Source organism: Hyperolius riggenbachi, chromosome 9, assembly GCF_040937935.1.
Source record: "Hyperolius riggenbachi isolate aHypRig1 chromosome 9, aHypRig1.pri, whole genome shotgun sequence".
Lineage (NCBI taxonomy): Eukaryota > Metazoa > Chordata > Amphibia > Anura > Hyperoliidae > Hyperolius > Hyperolius riggenbachi.
Window position 1 is genome coordinate 33,942,729 of NC_090654.1, and position 25,332 is coordinate 33,968,060.

Below are 25,332 nucleotides of genomic sequence, written 5' to 3' on the forward strand. Positions count from 1 at the left end.
ATTTTTAAGGGGCCCATACACTTATACTATTTCCCGCCGATATACAGCAGATTAGATCACTGTGATCGAATCTGCTGTGAAATCGTTGCGCAAACGCTGACCGGACGATCGATATCCATCCAAAATCGATCGTTCCCATGGATCTGTCCACGCGGAAGATTTCGCTTGATCGCCTGCGGGTCGGGAGTGCGTTGATAGCACCGTTGGAATGTCCGACGACTGACGTTAGCGGTAATACATTACCTGTTCCGCCGGCGCGTGTCCCCGCTGCCTCTTCTCCGCGCTCGGCTCCAGGACTCCGGCTGGCTTCACTTACTTCCTGTCGGGGGAAGTTTAATTAAACAGTAGAGCGCCCCCTACTGTTTAAAATTCCCCCGGCAGGAAGTAAAGTGAAGCTGGAGCCATGGAGCCCAGTGGAGAAGAGGCAGCGGAGACCGGGGGACTCGCGCCGGCTGTATCAGGTAATGTATGGCCGGGCTTATGGTCGGCGGCAGCTCCACAGATTGTGAATCGGTTTCATAGTGAAATAGATTCAAAATCTTTAGTGAACGATTATATTGTATAAAAATTGAAAAGCAATTGGTTTAGATGTGATCGCAAGTTGGATTCTTTAATGCTTTAAATCGATTAAATACAATATTTTCTTCGAATCTGAATAATCTTATAGAAAATATGATGGTTGGCTCATAAACAATTGGCACCTGTACTGTAGTAAACTCAGATTTGTGAAACGGGATTTATTTTGCTTTGCTGCACTTCCCCAACTAAAACACAGCGGCTGCCTGGACTGAGGACCAACAGACAAGCAGAGATAGAGATGATCTTCTACACAACTCTATCTAGCTGAATGCACACTTTTCTCTGTAGGATGAAACTCCAATTTCATCTATGGTCTAAAGCAGGGGTTGGGAACCTGATGAACGCCACATATTTTAAAATGTATTTCCGTGAGAGCCATACAGTATGTTACCAGCTATGGGACAGTGCGCATGCGCAGCAGAGGGCTCACATCCCTGTTGCCATGGTGATGTGCATACAGTTGATCCCTAAGGCAACAAAAACATCCGCCATGTCTTCAGCTTCTCTTGGGTTTCAGCAACATCAGCAATTTCCCTGAGAGCCAGACAGGAGAAATTCCAACTAACAGCTTGTACAAGTATCTGCCTGACTTGGGGAGGGGGGGTCGATTCACTTTGTAGGACGAGATCCCGGCACTTTGATTAACCCAATAGGCTGCCTGTCAAGTGACAGGCAGCCTATTGGTCCAATCAAAGTTCCTGTATCTCGTCCTACAAAGTCACTGGACCTGACAGGGTCCAGGGCAGGACAATGGGGGGAGCATGAGTAAGTTACTAGTGCACACTTTAACAGTAGCACGCCTGCCACACTAAACTGATTTGTATGTGAGCCAGATGTAGCCATCAAGAGCCACATCTGGCTCCCGAACCATCGGTTCCCTACCCCTGCTCTAAAGCATTAAACACAGAATAAAACTAATAGCTGAAACCTATTATTGGTTTCCAAGTTACTGGAAGGGTTAATAATCAAACTTTTCACTTCACTAAGAAGCTAATTAATAAGACTGCTCCCTTCTTTCCAATATTATCTGATTGTGTTCAGCTTTATTTCCCAGAGGGGAAGCAGAGAAAGCCTAGTACACACATCCAATGTTGATTGGCCAATTTTACCACTTCCATTAGTATGAGAGCTTACCTGCACAATCTCTTCATAATATTCAAAATCTGTTTGCCCTCATACTACATGGAAGTGGTCAAATTGGCCACTCATTGTCCAATCAAAATGGGATGTGTGTACCAGGCTCTTCTCTATCTTTATTTGATCAGTAATTACTAAATTACATGTCAATCTGGTAATTTGCCCTGAAGCTGGCATTCTTATCAATTATCTTCAGTGATGTGTAAATATGCCTTCAAGTGACCTACCAGTCTGTTTCCTATTAGTTTTTAGTATTGTGTTTTAATGTTTTGGAGCAAACATTTGACTTTCTTCCCGCTTTAACATATTACTGCTTATAAGTTTGTCCCTTGCTTTGCACTATAGTGGCTTCTTTTGTCTACTATTTCACAAATCTGAATTTATTTCATTCTATGCGGTCTATGCTGCATGTGTTTATTATTTTTAGTTAAAAAGATAAATAAAGCTGGAATACATTTACATGGTGGGATATTTTTTTTTGCTAGAAATGTATGAAAGTAGAGCAGCATAATAAGCTGCGGTTTGCTGATGACCCCTATTGCCGTCACCCTGGGGAATATATTACGAATACGCAAAAAGGGCATCGGGGAAATTTGGGTGCCGGAAATACCTGCTAGTAGAATATCGGTGAAGTTACCGGTATCCTACTATTGGGCAGTGGTAATTCCGATATATCTGTAAAGTTTACCAACACTTAACCTATCTTACACAAGCATTTCTACTGCTGCCTAACCCTAACTGACCCCGCTAATCCTAACTGTCCCCCCTGCTGTAAACCCGCCAATATCATGCCCCCTTTATCGCTGTATACATAAAATATTGGCCTTTACAGCACAATATTACAAAAAATTAGCAAACTCATTAGCCCCAACCTTAGCCGACTGCTTTAACCAATTACGAGAAGGCAAACTTCCCCCTAGCTCCCTGCTATCTGCTCATATCTCTATGATCCCCAAAATTGAGCAAGACTGTCATGCTCCTCACCAGTTTCGCCCTATTTCCCTCATGTTGATCTTAAAGAGGAGCTGTTAGGTATAAGGTCTCAGAGAAAATAAACACATATATCAGTAGCTAAATATAGGCTGTACTTACATTACATATGCATTTCACTGTCCACGTTTGGATTTCACAGAATTGTTATATAGTATATGCAGAGAATGATGCTCCTGACAGCTCATGGCAGGCTCCATGTTTGTCTGTCTCCTATGAAGCCAAATGTGTCGTCATGTCCTCCCTGCTTCCTGATCACAGAAAAGCTCGTACTGAATAACACTAGTGTGCAGTGAATATTAATGAGCCATGTGGCTAGGAACAATAGCGGACTCCTGCAGTGTACTCTGCCTGGAGATTTATCAGTGCTGTGGGCTGGACTGAGTTACATGCTATTGTTACTTGACCCTGTAACTTCTCATTAGCAGCCGAGGGGAGGGCCCCAGAATGCTTTGCAGTATGGTATGTGGCTTGCGTCCTCTTGGGTCTAACAGCTTTGCTGATAAGCACACATCAAATGTAAGAGAGATTTTTATCTTCAGTAATGCCTTTTTGGCTTCCTTCTAAACTGTTTAAGGGCCCTTTTCCACCAGCGCGTTTGCGCTGGCTGAATCGCAAAACCGCAAACCACTAGCGATTTTACAATCGCTACGGTTTGCTTTTTAACATAGGAATTGCGGTAGGTAATTTCCACTACCGCGATTCGTTTTTTACTTGATTGCGATCGCGCCGCGGAGCGACTTTTGCCACGATTTTGCTATGCAGTGCATAGCATAGCAAAATCGCGGCTGCGAACGTCGGGGAATCGCCGCTAATTGCGATTCAGCAATCGCTAGCGTTCAGCGTGAACGCTAGCGATTGCTAGTGGAAAAGGGCCCTAACACAGGAGAATAGAGGTTTAAATTAGCTTCTGCAGCCTGACAGTTACTCTTTAAGCTACTAGGGAAAATATTAGCTTCACGTTTGAATAGAGTTCTGCCAGATCTCATTCACCGCGATCAGGTAGGTTTTGTTCCAGGCCGCCAAGCGGAAGACAACACTAGACGTGCAATCCTGTCCCATTACTTGCACTCCCATAAAATCCCAAGTGTAGCCTTGTCCCTAGACATCTTTAAGGCCTTCGATACCCTCTCATGGGACTACCTCAAACATACTTTAAGCAAGTGGGGGCTAGACCCCTACTTCCTGAATTGGGTTGGAGGGCTGTATTCCACTCCCACAGCTTCAGTGAGATTCTCAGGCCACACCTCACGACCTTTTTCAATAAAGAGAGGCACACGTCAGGGCTGCCCCCTTTACCGTCTACTTTTCATCTTAGCTCTGGAGCCACTTGCCTGTTTCCTACGGGACAACATTAATATTAAAGGGGTAGATAGAGCCGGTTTTGCCCACAAATTATTAATGTTCGCGGATGACACCCTGTTGTATCTCACAACCTCACATCTCCATCCCAAACGCCCTCAAAGCCCTCGAACAATTTGCCCAGGTCTCTGGCTTAAAAATTAACATGGCAAAATCTAAAGCCTTAGGTATCGCCCTAACACCACATCTCACCACTCAACTTCGGGAATTTTGCCCCTTTCAGCGGGTTCAATCTATACCCTACCTTGGAGTTGCATTAACCCCCAACTATGACTCCCTCTTCGCAGCTAACTATCCGCCATTACTTAAATCCCTATCTGCACTAACGGACAGATGGTCTTCACTCCCGCTCTCCTGGCTGGGGAAGATTAATTCAATTAAGATGACATTTTTACCTAAGCTCCTCTATTACTTCAGAACCCTCCCTGTCAAAGTGCCCCTCCACTACCTGCGCACTTTTCAACATAGAATACAATCGTTCATTTGAGGTCGTAAGCACCCTAGAGTCAATAAGTCTACCCTTTTTCGCCCACAAACTAGACGGTGACTTAGGAGTCCCTCAGGTTAGCTCTTATTACCGAGCAGCGACTATCACGCAGGTGTTTCAAACCCGTGACACTCCTCTCTGAGTGTTTCTCGAAATCCCAGACAGTGCTCCTCTGCTCCCAAGCACCCTTCTTTGGGTACCCCAAAAAGTTTGGGATTCAGCCCGATACTCTTCTCATCTTCTATCCTCCCACCTTCCCATGCTACCTTTAGTTAACAACCCACTTTTCCTTCCAGGGAATGAAAATTCGGCAGCCTTTAGATGGTAGGTTGATAATGGTCTTACTAAAGTAATGCATTTCCTTACCCCCAGAGGGGTGTATAGTTGGCCAGCCCTACAAGAAAACTTTCAAGTCCCGCCGAGAGAATATTTTCGCTTTTTGCAGATAAAGCATTGGGTGCAGTCCCTCATCCAGAATAGGGAACCCCCTTATGATACCACCCCATATGAGAACATATGCCTTCACCGTGCCAACTCTAAAGGGCTGATCTCTACAATTTACACCTTTCTAACCCGCCCAGAATGACCACTAATCCATGCCTACACTAGATGATGGAAATCGGATCTGTCGGGCACGAGAGACAGAGAGGACTGGCTAAATATATGGTGCAGGATTTCCTGCTGCTCAACGAATCTACACACAGTAGAAGCGGCCTACAAGGTTATGACCCGCTGGTACCTTGTCCCGGAAATAATAGCTAAGGTCTTTCCTTCTGCCAGTCCTTTCTGCTTCCGCGGCTGCAGGTCACATGGAGATATGCTACATATTTGGTGGACCTGTCCCAGACTCACTAGGTTTTGGTGCCAAGTTTATAGGCTACTCTCATCCCCATTCCATGTCACTATCCCCAAAACCCCATGGCAAGCTCTCCTGCATGAAAAAATAGAGCTGCTCAACTCATCTCAGAACAAACTAGCCTCATTTGTTTTCTCGGCAGCTACCATGACAATTGCTAGCAACTGGAAAAGACCTTCTGTTAACATTGGTGAGGTGAAATCAAGAATCAACTCCTTTATGATCAACGAGAAATTGACCAGTATTTTGAGGGACACCCATAGAAAATTTGAGAAGATTTGGGACCCCTGGATCCAATTAGAGCATCCTCTCATGGAGAGTTCCTTGATCACGAGGCTATGAGTCGGGATGGCCCTCCTCCTCTTCTTTCCCCTTCTCTTTTTTCCTTCTTTCCTTCATTCTCTCTCTTCTGATTCTTTCTTCCTCGTTTGAACTCCCCAGTTGAGCTCATCATAGCGACCTCTTGGTTGCTCATCTATCGCTGGACGACGGGTACTGGAGGTCACAGTCTTCCCCAGCCTCAGGCTGGGACTACCCTCCCCTTACTCATATACATGCCCCAGATAGTTGGACGTGATCCTCTGGGACACACCTTTATAAAGCTTTCTAATGTGCATTTCCCCTTTGTTTACATTGTGATTATGTTATCATCCGTTTTATTGTAGGATAACTGTCAAATGTTACGTTGACTGTTATGTTATTATTTGGCTCTATTGTTAGCCTTAATGTATCCTTTTCTTTTTTGAAAACTGAAAACTTAATAAAATCTTTGAAACAGAAAATATTGGGCACCCACTATTTTATTAGGTGCCAATATTTACCTTTATAGCTGTAGTTAAAGTAAAAAAAAGATACTTACCTAAGGAGAGGCAAGGCTCTGGGTCCCATAAAGCCTTCCCGCTCCTCTCACTGTCCCATTGTTCTCACGCTGTCACCCCCGGTAGCTGTATCCCACCGATTGGTCGAATACCGTTTTGTGCAGCCTCGGGAAGCTTCAAAAGTCTTTGGGAGTCCAAGTGGTAGCACTCTCACGCATGCGCAGTATGTAGCCGCCCGTCTTTGGGAGCACTCGGGCCCTGGAAGACTTCTGAAGCCTCCCGCGGCGGGGGATTCCAATGGGTTGACATCGCTGGAACAAGCTCTAGAGCCTTCACTCTCCTTAGGGAAGTATTTGTTTTTTTTATTTTTTGTGGGTTTACATTATCTTTAACTTGGGCACCTATGGTTAGACAGGCAAAAACAGTGCAGGCGATTTAGGCAGACGGCCATAGGCCGTAATGTGAATTAGGGCTATAGCAGTGCTCAGTCAGTAATTTGGGCGTTGTCAAAAGCTGGAGCCCAAATTTCTATGAAAATAGCGTAATTCGGCCGCAAGCAGTAGCTGGCAAATGATGTCTTACTCCAGAGTCCATGGCGGTCTAGAGGGGGAACAGTAACGCCACCGGGACTTTCACAGGAGCAGGGGGAGCCGTATTTCTGCTTTTCCCTTCGCCTTTATTACATGTACAAGCCTATGGGGCGTGCAAACCTTAGTGGCCCCACCAGAGGCCCATTTTCCGGCTACTGTGTGAAGTGTGGGTCTGCATGCAGCCTCTTGCGGCCACTTTCTTAAAATAAAAAGCGCACTCGAGATATTTTGTGCATTGCGGTGGACCACCACTCATCGCAGGGGAGTTGTAATCCTCAGCGCTGAGAGTCCTGACAGTACAGAAACACGTATGGGTGGAGCTGGACATTGTGTGACTCCAGCCGCCACTATCAGAATTCCGCTGGCTGTAAGGGAGGACGTGGCCCCCCTTTCACTACAGAAAACAACGGCCCCCATTTCCAGCTCTGATTTTCTGTTATTTTATTTACTCTGCTGAAGTCTATTCTGTCCATCGGCTCTATTATTTGGCACGGTGCCTCTTGCTTGGCTCTCTGGGGACCGGCGTCTAGCGCACCTTTTCATTGGCTGTGTGCTCCGGAGACTCCCCCCTTTCTCTGGTGCCCCCCCATCCGTCTCCCTATGAATGAACGCTGACATGATGGTGACGGGGCGCTATACACCCGACTGGCCTCTCAAGCGGCATGTCAACAGCCACATCTGCGATTCTCATCCTTTCCCGCCACAGCGGACGGTGGGAGAATCCGCTGAGCTATAGAGTGGAGAGCCGGCCGGGCCAGCTGGACGGAGGGGCTGAATGAAGGGCCATTGTTTCCAGTGAATGAAGTGTCAGCCTTGGTTTCCGCGGCGATGGGGGGAGGGACCAGACTGCATTCACAGGATCAGAGCCTCTCGTACACATCAGAGTGTCAGCTCCCAGGGGCAGGATTTAAAACATGATTTGTGCCTCTTCCTTTTAGTGTAATTTAGGCCACACAGCAGGCTTGAAGCAGCAATTGCGGGTGAAACTCGAAAAATCCAGAATATCGCGCAAAAGTTCTTTTATTTCAGTAATTCAACTTAAAGCGGACCTGAACTCAGAACATACTCTCTGCTCTAAAATATGAGCAACAGCATAATAACCTTTAAAGAAAAATATATCTGTTACAGATGATACAAATCCTGCAGTAAATCAGCAGTGTGTCTACTTTCTGCTTTCATGGAAGCAGACCTATTGTTAACATTTTGTACTTTAAAATGAGCTTATCCGCCATGGCAGTCAGGTGACACGGGAAAGATCAAATTACAACTTGTGATTAGTCACAGATGAGGGGGAAATAGACAGGCTACACTCTCTAAATACATACAGGGAGCATTTCTCTATGTTTTCCTTCTGTTCTGTGCAAAAGTTCAGGTGCACTTTAAAGGGGAACTGAAGTAAGAGGTATACGGAGGCTGCCATATTAATTTCCTTTTAATCAATACCAGTTGCCTGGCAGCCCTGCTGGTCTCTTTCTCTGCAGTAGTATCTGAATAACACCAGAAACAAGCATGCAGCTAGTCTTGTCAGACCTGACTTTAAAGTCTGAAACATCTGATCTGCTGCATGATTGTTCAGGGGCTATGGCTAATAGTATTAGAGGCAGAGGATCAGCAGGGCTGCCAGGCAACTGGTATTGCTTAAAAGGAAATAAACATGGCAGCCTCCATATCCCTCTCTCTTCAGTTCCCCTTTAAAAGGTGAAACTAATGTATGACATAAACTCATTACATGTAAAGAGAGATATTTCAAGCCGTTATTTGTTATAATTGGGAGGATTATGGTTACAGCTTATGGGAACATCAAAATCTCAGATCATTAGAATATTACGAAAAGGTTCAATATTTTCGGCTCAAAGTGTCCGACTGTAATCATCTAATTCATCCAAAACACCTGCAGTGGGTTGCCATTTCATCTATCCGTTTCACCTTATAAGTTGAATCACTGAAATAAATTGACTTTTGCACAATATTCTAATTTTTCGAGTTTCACTTGTATTATTGATTTATAAAGCGGCAACATATTCCGTGGCGTTGTACAGAGCTAGGGCTAGCGCACACCAAAATCGCTACTGCAATCGCTAAAGCTTAGCGATTGCGATTTTGTGAAGCGATTTTCAGAGCGATTTTTGAATGAATGAGCATTGTTGCTCATTCATTTGAGCTGAACTGCTCCCCAAAAAAATGCTACATGCAGCACGTTTGCGATTTTGAAAAATCACAACGCTGCTGTGGGAATAACCTCATAGGGTTTCAGTAGCCAAGCGCATTTCAAAGCCCTGGCAATCTGAAAAACGCTCAGAACTGCTCTTTGAGTTTGATTCACTAAACCGTGACAACTCAAATATCACACCTTATCAAGGATATCACACCTTATCAAAGATATCACACCTTATCAAAGATATCACACCTTATCAAAGTTAACGCGCCTTATCAGAGTAGTATAGCAAGCACTACAAACCCGCAGGGGCTCAGGGCAGGACGAGAGCCATAGCCAATTAGCAGGCATAAGTTTGTAGTGCTCGCTATGCTACTCTGATAAGGCGTGCTAACTTTGATAAGGTGTGATATCTTTGATAAGGTGTGATATCTTTGATAAGGTGTGTTATCTTTGATACGGTGTGATATCCGAGTTATCACGGTTTAGTGAATCCAGCCCTTGGCGTGTACAAGGCCCTCAGAAACAAACACTGGGTTCATAATACAGAGAACGGCATACATAAAGTATAGACACTGGTACATATCACAGAATAGGCAGACATAGTCATTACAGTGACTAATGTGACATGATGAACAAAATGTATAGCAGATTCCAAGACACAAAAGGTGGAGAGAGTCCTGCCCTTGTGAGCTGACAATCTTAGGCCCCGTTCACACTTGCGGTTTTGCGAAAACCGCACCGGATGTCCGGACCGCACCGGAGCCGGATCGGACCTGAACCGTACGGTTCCTGTCCGGATCCGGTCCGGATCCGGTCCGGTTGCATACGGTTTCCGTGCGGTATGAACACGGTTGCGGTCCGGATCCGGATTCTTAAAGAGATAACAACCTGTATAAATACCTGGGGTTCTGGGAGGTCAGCAGAAGCTCTGGGGTCATTGTTGGAGACAGCTGGACGTGTGGAGACCATCCTTGGATACAGAGACAGCAGTTGGGACCATGGATCCAGTCATTTTTTACGCTTATTACCTGGGAATTCTCTCCTTCCTGTTGTTTACCTACTACTATGTGGGGAGAAGGCGTGCTCCTCGCAGGAGATGGTGGGTGCACCCTCTACTAGCCAGGAGGCAGAGGAAGGGAGAGTTCCAGGCCCTCTACCGGGACCTCAGACGACACCCACAGAAGTTCTACAGCTACACTCGGATGTCTATTCCCCTGTAAGTATATAGGCCTAAATACACCAACCCCCACCATTCCTAAACACCACACCCTCACCCCCACAACACCTCATCCCTGTATACCTAGCTAAACACACCACCCTGACCCCCACACCCCTGTATACCTAGCTATACACTACACCCCCACCCTCCACAACACTCCCAAACCTCTGTAAACACACCTCCCCCATCCTCCACCCAACACCTTGTCCCACAACATACTTTACAGCTTCTTCCTTTACATCTCCTGACAGGTTTGATACCCTTTTGGAGATGGTGAAGGATGACCTTAGGAAGAAGGATACCACGTTCAGGAGAGCAGTCACACCACAAGAACAACTACTCATCACACTGAGGTATGTAAAAACAAATTTTTTTATTGCAAAAACAACCACTTTCCAACATGGAAACATTCTTCCAACATGGAAGACAAAAAAATAACATATCTATGGTATAGCCCGGTCAGTTTTAAGGAACACCAACCACCAACTTTGTGCTGGTAGAGTTGCAGGGCATAGCTGCCCAAGTGTCTTTCGGGGACACCAGGCCCTAATAAATTGAAGTGCTTCAAAAACCTAACCACTGGCACAGGACCCTCTGAGCCATGGATGAAGGACACAGGTCAGTGAAAAGGCTAGGCCTCTCACCGACCAGTGTAGGTGTCCTTCATCCATGGTTTCAAGGGTCTTGTGCAAGTGGTTAGGAACAAGAACAAAGTGAGGAGCAAGAGGAACCGATGGCAGAGGTGCATGACTACAGGTGCAGTCAACAGGCACAAGGTTGTGACCCAGGTAGTGTCTTTCGGGGACACCAGGCCCTAAAATTGAAGTGCTTTAAAAACCTAACCACTGGCACAGGACCCTCTGAGCCATGGATGAAGGACACAGGTCAGTGAAAAGGCTAGGCCTCTCACCGACCAGTCAAGGTGTCCTTCATCCATGGTTCAAAGGGTCTTGTGCAAGTGGTTAGGAACAAGAACAAAGTGAGGAGCAAGAGGAACCGATGGCAGAGGAGCAGGACTACAGGTAGTGTCTTTTGGGGACAAAAGGCCATAAATTATTAGTGCTTCAAAACCCTAACCACTGGCACAGGACCCTCTGAGCCATGGATGAAGGACACAGGTCAGTGAAAAGGCTAGGCCTCTCACCGACCAGTCAAGGTGTCCTTCATCCATGGTTCAAAGGGTCTTGTGCAAGTGGTTAGGAACAAGAACAAAGTGAGGAGCAAGAGGAACCGATGGCAGAGGAGCAGGACTACAGGTAGTGTCTTTTGGGGACAAAAGGCCATAAATTATTAGTGCTTCAAAAACCTAACCACTGGCACATGACCCTCTGAGCCATGGATGAAGGACACAGGTCAGTGAAAAGGCTAGGCCTCTCACCGACCAGTCAAGGTGTCCTTCATCCATGGTTCAAAGGGTCTTGTGCAAGTGGTTAAGAACAAAGTGAGGAGCAAGAGGAACCGATGGCAGAGGTGCATGACTACAGGTGCAGTGCAACAGGCACAAGGTTGTGACCCAGGTAGTGTCTTTCGGGGACACCAGGCCCTAAAATTGAAGTGCTTTAAAAACCTAACCACTGGCACAGGACCCTCTGAGCCATGGATGAAGGACACAGGTCAGTGAAAAGGCTAGGCCTCTCACCGACCAGTCAAGGTGTCCTTCATCCATGGTTCAAAGGGTCTTGTGCAAGTGGTTAGGAACAAGAACAAAGTGAGGAGCAAGAGGAACTGATGGCAGAGGAGCAGGACTACAGGTAGTGTCTTTCGGGGACACCAGGCCCTAAATTATTAGTGCTTCTAAAACCTAACCACTGGCACAGGACCCTCTGAGCCATGGATGAAGGACACAGGTCAGTGAAAAGGCTAGGCCTCTCACCGACCAGTGAAGGTATCCTTCACCCATGGCTCCAAGGGTCTTGTGCAAGTGATTAGGAACAACAAAGTAAGGAACAAGAGGAATCAAAGGCACAGGTGCAGGACTACAGGTGCAGTGCAAGAGGCACAAGGTTGTGACCCAGGTAGTGTTTTTCGGGGACACCAGGCCCTAAATTATTAGTGCTTCTAAAACCTAACCACTGGCACAGGACCCTCTGAGCCATGGATGAAGGACACAGGTCAGTGAAAAGGCTAGGCCTCTCACCGACCAGTGAAGGTGTCCTTCACCCATGGCTCCAAGGGTCTTGTGCAAGTGATTAGGAACAACAAAGTAAGGAACAAGAGGAATCAAAGGCACAGGTGCAGGACTACAGGTGCAGTGCAACAGGCACAAGGTTGTGACCCAGGTAGTGTCTTTCGGGGACACCAGGCCCTAAAGTTCAAGTCCAGCAAAACCAAAAGTTCCCTGACATGGTCATCTGAACACCTCTGAACCTTGGTTGAAGGAGATGGGGCAGGGAAAAGGTTGGGCTAAAAAGCCCTGTGATGGTATCCTTCCTCCGAGGATCGGAGGTATTCAGAGGAGCATGTCCAGGAACAATTTGACTTTTTTTTTCAAATTGTATCGGCACCACTACTAGAAAAGGTGGGAGTTGCTGCCTGGAAATCTGGACTCTCTTGGGTGCTGGTCGTGGATGAGCTGGACCCTGACAGCGGTGGCCCATATTGACTGCCTCTGTAGCCGGTGTACATCTGTGATGATTGCCAGGTGGGCACCGCTGTTGGTTGTGGGGGTCTAAAAATTGGTGGTTGCAATAATGGCGTGTCCATGTGCTGTTTGATCACCTCCAGCAAAGTGGAATGGCACGCCATCAAGTTTTGGGAAGGCACCTTTTCCAAATATGGTATTAGAGACATCACAGTGTGAAAACACGGGTGTGCCTGCAATTTCAGTAGTTCCTTGCTTTGTTGATGCATTTGCTGCATCATGTTCTGCAGCTGGCCCACCGACTGATGATGCTGCGCACGCAGTTGGTCGATTTCTCCTCTGTGCATCTCATGCATCATTTTAAGCTCGTCCCTGTAGTGCCCATGTACAGCGTCGAGCTCACATTGCAGTGAAGTGATGTGGGACTTGTACTGCTCCATGATATGGCCCCTGTCCTCATCTTGCAACTGCCGGGTTATGAGAGTTTGGTGGCTCTGAAGAATCCCGAGAAGTCCGGAGACAGCCCCGGACATCTCGGACTCTGTCTCTCTCCTTGTTGGGGGGAGGGTACCTCGACGCCTCACTGGTGTGGTGGTCCTCACTGGTGGTGTGGCAGCATCTTCCCGTCCTCTGGCCTGTGTCGGGGTTGCCCTGCGCGCTGGTTGTGCTGCAGTCTCTCGGTGCTCATCACTTTGTTCTTGTTCCCCGGGAGCTTCCATAGCGGTCGATTGTGGAGGTGCAGCTTCATCCACACTCGGTCCTACAACCTCAACATCCAAGCTCTCTTCTCCCAAGTCATCATCAAAGGAGAGAGCTGGGATAGCTAAGGACTCCCTCCTCCTACTCCTCTCCTCGGGGACATAGGTTACATCGGCGACGTCATCATCCACCAAGCTCTCCTCACTGCTGAACCGTGCCTCCTGGGTCGGTTCCTCTTGCTCCAAATTGTCTTCAGTCCTGTAGATAAAAACAATATTTATTGGTGTGCCAAACAGCATGTGGCGTCAATTCACAGAGCTAGCAAACACTAGCAAACACTTTATCAACCGTTTCTACCAAACATTTGATAAAGCTTGTGAGAAAAGTTCGCTAGCCATGGGAATTGAGGCCAGTTTATAGCAATACATGGCCGAAGTCATGGTAGTTGTCTGCTAAAATGAGCTCTCAGTTCCTGCCCACAGTAGTGGTACTTACAGTCTAGGTTCCAGGCTTGCATTGCTGAAAGACAATTGCTTGGCAAATTGGTAGTCTTTTTGTCGCTTTCCCCCGCCACTGCCACTTCGTTCGGCAAGTTTTTTCTTCCGTAGCCATTTCACGTATGCATCACGTATATTGCGCCACCTTGTCTTGAACCTTTCTCCTGTAACGACATGAAAAATTGATTTCGATTATTTCTCTTGTAGGTACATCGCAACTGGACAAACATATACATCGCTACATGTCACATTTCGTATTGGGAAGAGCACGGTGGCAGGCATCGTCGTGAGGACTTCGAGGATCCTTTGGACGCGACTGAGGGCCAGATACATGCCTGTGCCGGACACCACGAAATGGGAGGAGATCGCCCAGGGATTCTGGACCGAGTGCAAGTTTCCTAATTGTGTTGGCGCACTGGATGGGAAACACATCCGGATTCAGAAACCCGTGGGGAGTGGCAGCCATTATTTCAACTATAAAAAATACTTCAGCATTGTTCTAATGGCAGTGGCAGATGCGGACTACAAGTTTGTGTACGTGGACGTGGGGTCGTACGGTAGTTCCAATGACTCTGGAATTTTCCAGCGTACGACCCTTTGCCGGCTGATGGAGGAAGGCAGACTGCGTCTCCCCCGTGACAGACCCTGGCCTGGGACAAGGGCACCGGCCTACCCCTATGTGTTTGTGGGGGACGAGGCCTTCGCCCTGTCCGACCATGTAATGCGTCCGTACCCAGACAGGGGACTTGATGCCAGCCAGCTACACTTCAATGCTCGGTTGAGCCGTGCAAGGAGAATGGTGGAGTGCACATTTGGGATCCTGGTGTCAAAGTGGAGGGTGTTCCACACGCCCATGCTGCTGAAACCGGGCAACGCAGTTGTCGTGGTGAAGGCAGCATGCATCCTCCACAACTTTGTGCGGCAGGAGGAAAGAGAGACTCCGGAACCCCCGAATGTGCTTCCACTAATGCCCCTGCGGAGGTATGCAACCAGGCCAAGGGTAGTGTCACTGCGGAACAGGGACCAACTGAGACTTTATTTTACCACACCACCAGGACGAGGGTGAATGTTTGGTTTTTAATATGTTTTGTTGAAATGTGTTTATTTTGGAGTTTCAAGTTTTTAAGTGATTTTAAATGTCTTAATTTTTTACAATAAATTGATGTTTAATAATTGGTCATTGTGTATGTTTTATGTGCACAGGTGGGGTACATCGCAGGTGGGTGGGAGACATCACAGGTGGGTGGGATACATCAAAGGTGGGTGGGATACAGCACAGGTGGGGTACATCACAGGTGGGGTACAGGTGGGTGGGATACAGTACAGGTGGGTGGGATACATCACAGGTGGGGTACAGGTGGGTGGGATACATCACAGGTGGGGTACAGGTGGGTGGGATACATCACAGGTGGGGTACAGGTGGGTGGGATACATCACAGGTGGGTGGGAGACATCACAGGTGGGTGGGATACATCACAGGTGGGTGGGATACATCACAGGTGGGTGGGATACATCACAGGTGGGGTACAGGTGGGTGGGATACAGCACAGGTGGGGTACAGGTGGGTGGGATACATCACAGGTGGGGTACAGGTGGGTGGGATACATCACAGGTGGAGTACAGGTGGGTGGGATACATCACAGGTGGGTGGGAGACATCACAGGTGGGTGGGATACATCACAGGTGGGTGGGATACAGCACAGGTGGGGTACAGGTGGGTGGGATACATCACAGGTGGGGTACAGGTGGGTGGGATACATCACAGGTGGGGTACAGGTGCGTGGGATACATCACAGGTGGGTGGGAGACATCACAGGTGGGTGGGATACATCACAGGTGGGTGGGATACATCACAGGTGGGGTACAGGTGGGTGGGATACAGCACAGGTGGGGTACAGGTGGGTGGGATACATCACAGGTGGGGTACAGGTGGGTGGGATACATCACAGGTGGGGTACACGTGGGTGGGGAACAGGTGGGTGGGCCACGGGTGGGTGGGCAACACGTGGGTGACACAAATCCATAGCAAAAGTGGAATACATCACAAGCTAAACCACAAGCCCCCCCAAAAACTTCTAGTCAACATACCCTCTGTGCCTTGCTGTCTCTTGCTCAAGTGCTCAAAGTCCTCCACATACAGCTTGGCAATTTTTTTCCACAGGCCTCTGCATTTTTTGATGTTGCTGTGGTCCGCATCCCCCTTGTCCCACAGGGCTGGTACCTGCTGCACCTGTAGGATGAGGTCTTCTGATGTGTAGGGCCTCACCCCCTCGTTATCAGACATATCGTCAGACATGTTGCTGCCAAACAGCTCCAGCATGAAGTCACTGCTGCTCCACTCTGTGAACGCTGGTGCCATGTGGTCCCCATCCAAAATGGCCACCATACCATAGAGTCAGCATAGGAAGTGTGGTATAACATCCGGTTTTTATAGCCAGTGTGTTGTGCGCTCTCCGGTTCTCATTGGTTTCCATTGGCCGGATGCAACATTCCGGCTCCGGTCCGGATACGTCAGCCGGACCAGCCGGACCAAAAAATAGCGCATGTTGGAACGGACGCCGGATCCGGTCCGGCTCCGGTCCGGACGAAACGGACGCATGTGAACGGTCGCATAGACTTTCATTGCTATGCCGTGCGTCCGTTTCGTCCGGTCCGCATGCGGTCCGGCACGGCTCCGGCACGGCGATTCCGGATAGCAACCGCTAATGTGAACCGGGCCTAAAGGAATAGGGAGGATAGAGGTGGCGTGATATAAACAGTAAAAGCCCCATTATCTAGCACCCACGGAGATTGGCTGATGCCGGATAAGTATAGTTTCTGGTTGCTTGTGAGGCAATGTTAAAAATAGGCCTAGTTAAAAAAAACAGTACTGTACCCAACACTGTATGCTTACCATAAACTCTGTACTCATTTTGAAATACAGTGATTGAAAACAAATTAAGACAGAGGACAGACTTAAAGGGTTATTTAAGCTGAAAAAATAATTTAACTCACCTGGGGCTTCTTGCAGCCCCCTGGAGTCATCCTGTGCCTGCGCCGTCCTTCCGAGACCCTCCAGCCAGCAGCGGCGACCCCCTCAATGCTGGTCGGCCACGGCTACCATGTGCCATGGTACAGTCCGTGCTGTTAGCCTCCAGTACAATATATGCTGCACCGCACCTCCCCATTGTACATTACATACAATTTCCCTCCCACCCTACACAATAATGGCACCCTCTTTCCTCTCTTCTCTCCCTAGTACACTTTAGGGGCATTACTTACGTAACCAGGATCCCTGGCCACACATGGCGTCTTCTAAGATTGGTTGCAGTGGTGCATTTTACAAACACTATAATATATTTTATCAGCTGTTGTGATGGTCAGTTGGATGCAAACTAATAAGAGTTGATGCACGATTATGTAAATTTTGAATGCAAATTTAAGCATCTTGAAAATGGATAAATCAAATTCCACCTTGGCAGGATTGGATTGGTCCATTTTGTGCGCAAAATTGCATGCAATATTTGCATAATTCCGCATTAACTTAATTGTATACCATTGCGCATACCTAATGAGTAAATGGTTCAGTGCTCTGTCCCTTTTGGCACTACAGGTTGTCCCTGGTAAACGAACGAGATAGGGACTGTAGGTTCGTTCTTAACCTGAATCTGTTCTTGAGTCAGAACATTGTGCCATCTCTGTCCCCTGTACCTCCTCTGTGCCCCCCCTCCCCCCTCCCTGTGCCTTCAGTGTCCCCTTCTGTGTCTCCTCTGCCCCCTGTACCTACTTATAGAAGTTTAAAAGCCATTTTTTCTTTGAATCTTTTTAAAATCTATTTTCTCAAACTATAAGTCCAATTTGAAAAAAAACATTTTTTGACTTGTTCTCACAGAATCACAGAATGCAGTTTGTATCGGCAGGTTGTCCGTTAGCCGGGTGTTCGTAAGTCGGGGTCTATGACTATTTTATTCATGTTACACCCCTAAACATTACTAGATTCTGCCGCCTAGTGTAGAAGTGACATCACTTCCCATTCCTAGTCTGCACAGGACAGGAGTGGTGAGTATTGGCTGTAGGTACCTGCAGTGCACTCTATTGTTGTGGCACAACAGCACTTCATTGATGCACTGATGACTGGCATGTGTGACAATCTGGTATGAGGGGCGGTGACTCTTGCTTATGTGACAGTGATTTTACATGAGGCAGTTTAGGCTTTATGGCTACAAACCGTCATTAACCCTCTGCACTCAAAACACACTCACAGCAAGCTGGAACTCTAATTGCGATATAAACAACAAGGTCGCAAAATTGTATTCAGTTGTAAAAATGGAGGATATTGGCTTCCAAAATGGACTGCATGAAACAACATTCTGTACTAGACCCTTTCACCAGCGCTGAGGTTCCCCCTGTAGAAAGGGTCCCTACTCTGCCTATACCAGTCAGCAAGCACACATTTCATGCTCATGAGTTTAGGCACAGTGTGCCGTTCCCTGGCGTATTATACAGAATATTTTTCCTTTTCTTGCAGCGCCCCCTGAGTTCATCGCGTGGCCGCAGTCGGCGACCTACGCCCCGGGTGACAACGCCAGCTTCTCCTGCGTTGTGGAGGGGGTCCCCCAGCCCACCCTGGCCTGGCTGAAGAATGGAAAATATGTAGAAGTCAGAGAGAACACCAGACTGAGCGACAACAATCGGTAAGCCAATAAGCTGCTCTCATAGATAGTTATCAGTTGAGTACGGGAATAATGGCTGCCGAGACAGTTCTGCACATTGATGCTATAGTGGGAGGATAATTAGTCTATTTGACAAAGCAGAATAGGGTAACATATCTACTATTAATATTATTTATTATGTTGGCTATGAAATAGCCAACATACTGTTATTCGAGTTCAGCTCGTTCTTATTATTAGCGTCCCCCCATTTTCTATATACACTACTCCTCCTACAGTTTTAGGGAGACAAGCCCCAAACTTTCCACACTTATTCGTCTTATTAGTAAGCGATCCCACCCTCCACGCCCCTGCGGCAGACCCCTTTTTTTGTACTGACTTTGACAGGGAAAAAATTTAAATCGTTGCCACTCGTACAATTTTGAAGCTACATTCCCCATACTCGGACCGCATATTGTTGGTGTCACCCCAAATAAAAATATGTATTTTTGGGGTGCAACCCAAAGTGGTTGGAGCTACCAACGGCCAATGAAAATTTAGCAATTTTCTATACGCTACTCCTCCCAGAGTTTTAGGAGTACAAATATGAAACTTTGCACACTTGTTCGGCTCATACCCGAATAGGTTGCTTGTGCTTTGTTAAGCAATCCCACCCTCTGTGCCCCTGTGGCGGCCCCCCACAGACTCCATTTTTACCATAGACTTTCATTGGAAAATGTGAAACTTTTGCCACTCGTACAGCTTTGAAAACTCACCAAACTTGGGTCACTTAGTGATGGGGTGAAGCTGAAACATTGCGTCACATTTTGGGGACCCTAAAAAGTGGGCGGAGCCATAAACAACCAATCAGATTTTCCCTATTGACTTCAATGAGAAAATGTAAACAGCTGTAATGCTCACAGTATTAAATCCTGAGTTCCCAGACTTGGCACACTGGGCCACTGGGTGACTTGGGTTAAAATTTGGCAAGGTGGGTGAAGCCACATACAGCCAATCAGACACATTGCCAACATCATGTGGTTTCTTCAGAAACGACAACATCAAGTTGTTATTTAGTATTTATATAGCGCCATCTTCTGCAGCGCTGCACAGAGTATACTGTCTTGTCACTTAACTGTCCCCAAAGGGGCTCACAATCTAATCCCTACCATAGTCATGTGTCTATGTATGTATCATGTAGTGACTGTATCATAGTCTAGGCCCAATTTAGGGGAAAGCTAAATAACTTATCTGTATGTTTTTGATATGTGGGAGGAAACAGAAGTGCCTGGAGGAAACCCATGCAGACACGGGGGGAACACACAAACTCCATGCAGATAGTGCCCTGCATGGGATTCGAACCAGGGCCCCCACTAAGCCCCCATGCTACTATGCATAACATACTACAGTGCTAGCCAAATATTGCAATGGATGGTGAACCAGACAGCAAGTTACACTTCTAAAAAGAAGAAAAAAAAATTAATAAGAATATAGAAAAAAAGAACCAGCGATAGGTATTCTCCTCATTGCCAGTCATAGAGGATGGACAACACAAATAGTCATATTGCCACTGAATAGACTTAAATCCCACTGGAGATACTAAGCATAGATCCTTCCCAGATTTTATTAAAGTACACCTAAACTGAGAGCGATATGGTGGCTGCCATATTTAATTTCTTTTAACGTGAACCTGAACTCAGAACTTTATCTCTGCTCTAAAAGATACGCAACAGCATAATATCCTTTAAAGAAAAACATTTTTGTTATAGCTGATACAAATCCTGCTATAAATCTGCAGTATGTCTACTTTCTGCTTTCATGGAAGCAGAAATAGGATTGACATCCTGTGTTTAACAATTGAATGCTCTGTCGAGGCAACCAACTGACAGCTGAGAGATCAAATTAAGGTGGTGATTGGTCACAGGTGAGGGGGGAATTAGACAGACTTAACTAAATACATACAGGGTAGATTTCTCTCGGTTTTCCTTCTGTCCTGTGCAAGAGTTCAGGTCCACTTTAGGCCTCTTTCACACCAAGACGTTGCGTTTTAGGGGACATTAGGTCGCATAACGTGCCCCTAACCCAACGCATGGTGGTGTTGAAGTTGAACGTCAGATTGAGCTGCATTATGAGGCTCTTGGTGCTATCCTGGGAAGTCCGGATCTTTTCAATGATCCGGATGATTTGAATCGGATCATTGAAAAGATTCGGATCTTTGATCCGGATCTTTGAATCATTTTACTAGGGAGGCAGGAAGCAGGGGTGCAGCAGAGTGAGAGGTGCAGGAGAATGAGGGCACATTGAGGGTGCTAATGGGGAAGGGAGAGATGCAGCAGGAAGATTGTGCTTGTGCACAGAAGCTGCAGTTCCTGTTTCTTCCAGACATCCACTGTGAACCCGAATCCTTCATTGTGATGATCCGGATGATTCGACTCACAAAAAAGATCCGAATTGTTAATGATCTGGACAACACTACAGTGCAGTGAATATTAATTAGCCATGTGGCTAAGAACAATAGCGACTCTCCCCTACTGAGCATGTGCAAACAGCCTAACGCAGCTAAAACCACCTATAACGCACAGCATGCTGCACTTTCATTGAACGTGCAGCATTACACTGTAGCGCAACGTGGGCGCTGTGAACAGCCCATTGATTTTGCGCTAACGTGCACCTGTAACGTCCCACTGTGAAAGCAGCCTTAAACAATACCAGTTGCCTGGCAGTCTTGCTGATCATCCTGGCATTAGTAGTTTCTGAATCACACAGATGAAGCAAGCATGCAGCTAATCTAGTCAGACTTCAGTCAGAAACATCTAAGCTGCATGCTTGTTCAGGGGTCTATAGCTAAAAATATTAGAGGCAGAGGCTCAGCAGGACGGCCAGGCAATCTGCATTGTTTAAAAGGAAATAAATATGTCAGCCTCAATACTCCTCTCACTTCACGTGTGCTTTAAGAACAGTAAATTGCCTTGGAGTCTAGCTTAAGGTGGCCACACACGATACAATAAAATGATACTGCAATTTGATAAATATGATTGGATCTCCAGAAAAAAATCGAAGACTTTTTTTTTTCATTCGGCTGAAAAATCCGGATTTCCCATTTTTTCTCAATTTTTATTGATGCTGGAAATTTTTCTTAAATTTTTTTTTTTTTTTTTTCGTTTCACTTATTTTTATTGAAAAAAATAATTGAACAAGAACATGCGATTCATTAAAGAAGAAATATTAACATGATAGACATAGTTAAGTATGTGAATACGTGTAATGACAGTTTCAGAGCGCATTTGTGGAAAAGGTATGAAGGAGTTGACGGAAGAAGTTCTGGGTCGAAAAAGTTTGTAAGGGCTCATTTCCACTATAGCGAATCAGCATGCGTTGTCCGCATGCGGATTCGCACAGCCAATACAAGTGGATGGGCCTGTTTCCACTTGTGCGTTGTGCTGAGCATTTTTGTGTGCAGGGAAAATCTGCACGGCAGAGCCGTCAGAATTCGCTCCCCGCACACCGCTAAGCGAATCGCATACAATGTATCTTAATAGGGAAATTGCATGCGGTTTTGGCATGCGTTTCCCCCCGCGGTTTCGCATGCGATTTCGCATAGGAGGTAATGTGACATGGTTAAAATCACCCACCTACTACCCTATGCGAAATCGCATGCGAAATCGCGGGAAAAAACGCATGCAAAATCGCACCCGCACGCGATTTCGTATGCGGCGATTTCCCGGCGATTCCGCACCGCACAAGTGGAAATGCAGCCTAAAAAGAATGTTCAGGAGTATACGTGTCGGCCTGCTGGTAGGAAGTTCTTCGTGTCTTGTTCAGACTGTACAATATCGATATTAACACTTGAAAAACAAACTACGTATTATAACTTGAAAAATTTGAAGGGGTGGGGATGGGGATGTAGGGATCACAGCAAGGATTGTCGATTGAGATTAGGGGGGTCATTATCAGTAGGGGAAGGGGGATAGATTGTTGACCACATGAGTGTAATACTATGAGTATTAAGTAGAGGCGTATACATAAAATAGTGGCAAGGACCTAGAGGCAATATACCAACCAGATAGCCAGACAACCAATTGGCGAGATGAAGGGAGGGTTAAGGGGGTATAAGATCGGAAGATAATAGTGCCCAGGGGTCCCAGACTTTGTGAAATTCTTCAATTTTTCTAAAGGTTGCATGGTGTGTGTTGGATTGTCAATGTATTAATATACACACCCTAGCAATTTTCTCAGAGTCTCCAATCATTTTTATCATAGTGCCCATTTAAAGTGAACCAGAGAGGAAGCACCCTCGTGTATTTTACCATATATATCAATGGGAACATGACCGTAAACATCTACTCTGCTTTTTGTTTCATCCTTCCCTGCTCAGTCTTCTTGTTATCAGCTCTGATCAAAACTCAGACTGAGCATTCAGTCTAGCATTGCCATGGAATGATTATAGCTGAGTTAATCTTCTGTGATGTCTTTTCAAGCCCAAGCCCACCCCCTCCTGGCTCTGCTTTTCTGCTACGAGAATAAATAGCCTCGGAAGTCCTTCTCATGCTGTGCAGGCGGTGGCAGGAGTGAAACTGGGTGCTAAGGCTTTAGGTGGGATCGGCGACGGCCGGTTCATGTCCAACAGGACGCTTGGTTACGCTGCGATCCACTAGCATCCACCAGGCCCCTAGATTCTCCAGGCCCTAGGCAACTGCCCAGGTTTGCCTTGTCAATTATCCAGCTCTGCTGGAGGGTCCTTCTAACGCTTAGCGAATTATCCTAGTTTCAGCATCACAAACGCTTCCTATATCTATATTGCTATAAACTGGTATGTTGCATCGCCCTCCCTATTGGCAGTATCAACAGAATTGCCTAAACTGCAGTATAGTAAAGCAACCACAAGATGTCACTGTCTGTAGAATGATGAGAGGATCTCTATGGTATTGTGATTTCCTGTATTCTCTCTGTGTTCCTGTCTGTTCTATGTAAGCTGTAGTTCCTGATGGTTGTGTATGATATATCTCTGCATGTTTTTCTTCAGTAAAGAGTTCTAACTTGTTAACTGGGTGCCTATCTGCATATACGGATCACTTCCAGTGATGTTTAGACTAGAGCTGCTGTGATGTCATGAAGCCTTCTCCTCCCAGAGAATTCTGGGAGATCAGTTATATTTTGTACTGGCTTTGGATTGCTCAGTAAACAAATATTCTCAACTGCCATTTATAAATAAGCATTGTAAAATAGAAACAGTTTTAAAGAGAACCCGCGGTGTGTTTAAAGAATGTTATCTGCATACAGAGGCTGGATCTGCCTATGCAGCCCAGCCTCTGTTGCTATTCCAAACCCCACTAAGGTCCCCCTGCACTCTGCAATCCCTCATAAATCACAGCCGTGCTGTGAGGCTGTGTTTACATCTGTAGTGTCAGTCTCAGCTGCTCCCCCGCCTCCTGCATAGCTCTGGTTCCTGCCCCCGTCCCTTCCCTCCAATCAGCAGGGAGGGAAGGGATGCAGGCGGGGACTGGAGTTCTGCAGGAGGCGGGGAGAGCAGCAGACTGACACTATAGAGATAAACACAGCCAGCTCTGACAAGCTGTTTGTCAGCAGCGTGGCTGTGATTTATGAGGGATTGCAGAGTGCAGGGGGACCTTAGGGGGGTTTGGGATAGCAACAGAGGCTGGGCTGTATAGGCAGATCCAGCCTCTGTATGCAGATAATATTCTTCAAACCCACCTCGGGTTCTCTTTAATCATGAAGTTAAATTCAGTTAAGTTTCTCTTTAAAGGACTTCCAAGGCCAAATGTTCCCAAAAAAGATACCTGCATAACTTTAGAGGACACGGAGGACACCGTCCGCGCCCTCCGTGCCGTTCCACCGGGTCCCCGCCGCTCATAGCCCCCCGAACGGCTGTTTCTTGTAGCGTGGATCGGGGGTTGGCCTTAGAGCTGCGCAGCCGCACTAGCGGCTATGTGGAGTGCGCAGCCGCGGCCAGCACCGGCGGCCATCTTTATGCAGGCAGGAGAGCCCGACCCTGGCCGTGGGGTCGTGAGCCGTTCGGGGGGGGGGGGGGGGCTATGAGCGGCCGGGAACCCAAAGTTATGCAGGTATCTAACTTTTTTTTTTTTGGAGCATTTGGCCTCGGAAGAAAAAGGACCTGAACTGAAAATAAAAAGTCAAAATAACCATACACAGGTCATACTTAACTCCTGTGTAGTCTACTCAATTTCTTTCTCCTCTCCTGCACCCCATTTGTCCACTGTGATCAATGGAATTCTCCGTCCTCCATTTTAAAAATGGCCATTACCCCATAACAGCTTCCTGGTCAGCACACTGTTAAACTGTAATATCACCCACTTGAGCCATAGGGGAACATGGACATTACCTTGCACATTCAGTTGTAACTGACAGCTGCTGATATATAACTGACAGCAACTGGTATATTTCATTTCTGACAAAATATTGTCAGAACTGGAAGGGATCACTGTAAGAAGAAAATGGTGAGCTTCTGAAAGGAACGGACGGTGAGGTTAGTATGTAATATTCATTTGCAGCTACGGCATGTGTTTGTTTTAAATAATTTTACTCGCTTCAGGTTCCCTTTAAAGCGGACCTGAACTCAGAACTTCCTCTTTGCTGTAAAAGATAAGCAACAGCATAATAACCTTTAACCACTTGCCGACCGCGCACTCATAACGCGCGTCGGCAAAGTGGCAGCTGCAGGACCAGCGACGCAGTATTGCGTCGCCAGCTGC

General features: G+C 46.7%; 1 protein-coding gene across 1 annotated transcript in view; it reads left to right on the plus strand.

Annotated features, from left to right (window-relative positions):
• LOC137533413 (immunoglobulin superfamily DCC subclass member 3-like) overlaps nt 1–25,332 on the plus strand; it is a 67,893-nt gene that overhangs the window by 10,569 nt on the left and 31,992 nt on the right. The window contains exon 7 of the mRNA XM_068254809.1: nt 18,481–18,646. Coding sequence (XP_068110910.1) covers nt 18,481–18,646 — 166 coding nt within the window. The remainder of the gene's footprint in view (nt 1–18,480; nt 18,647–25,332) is intronic.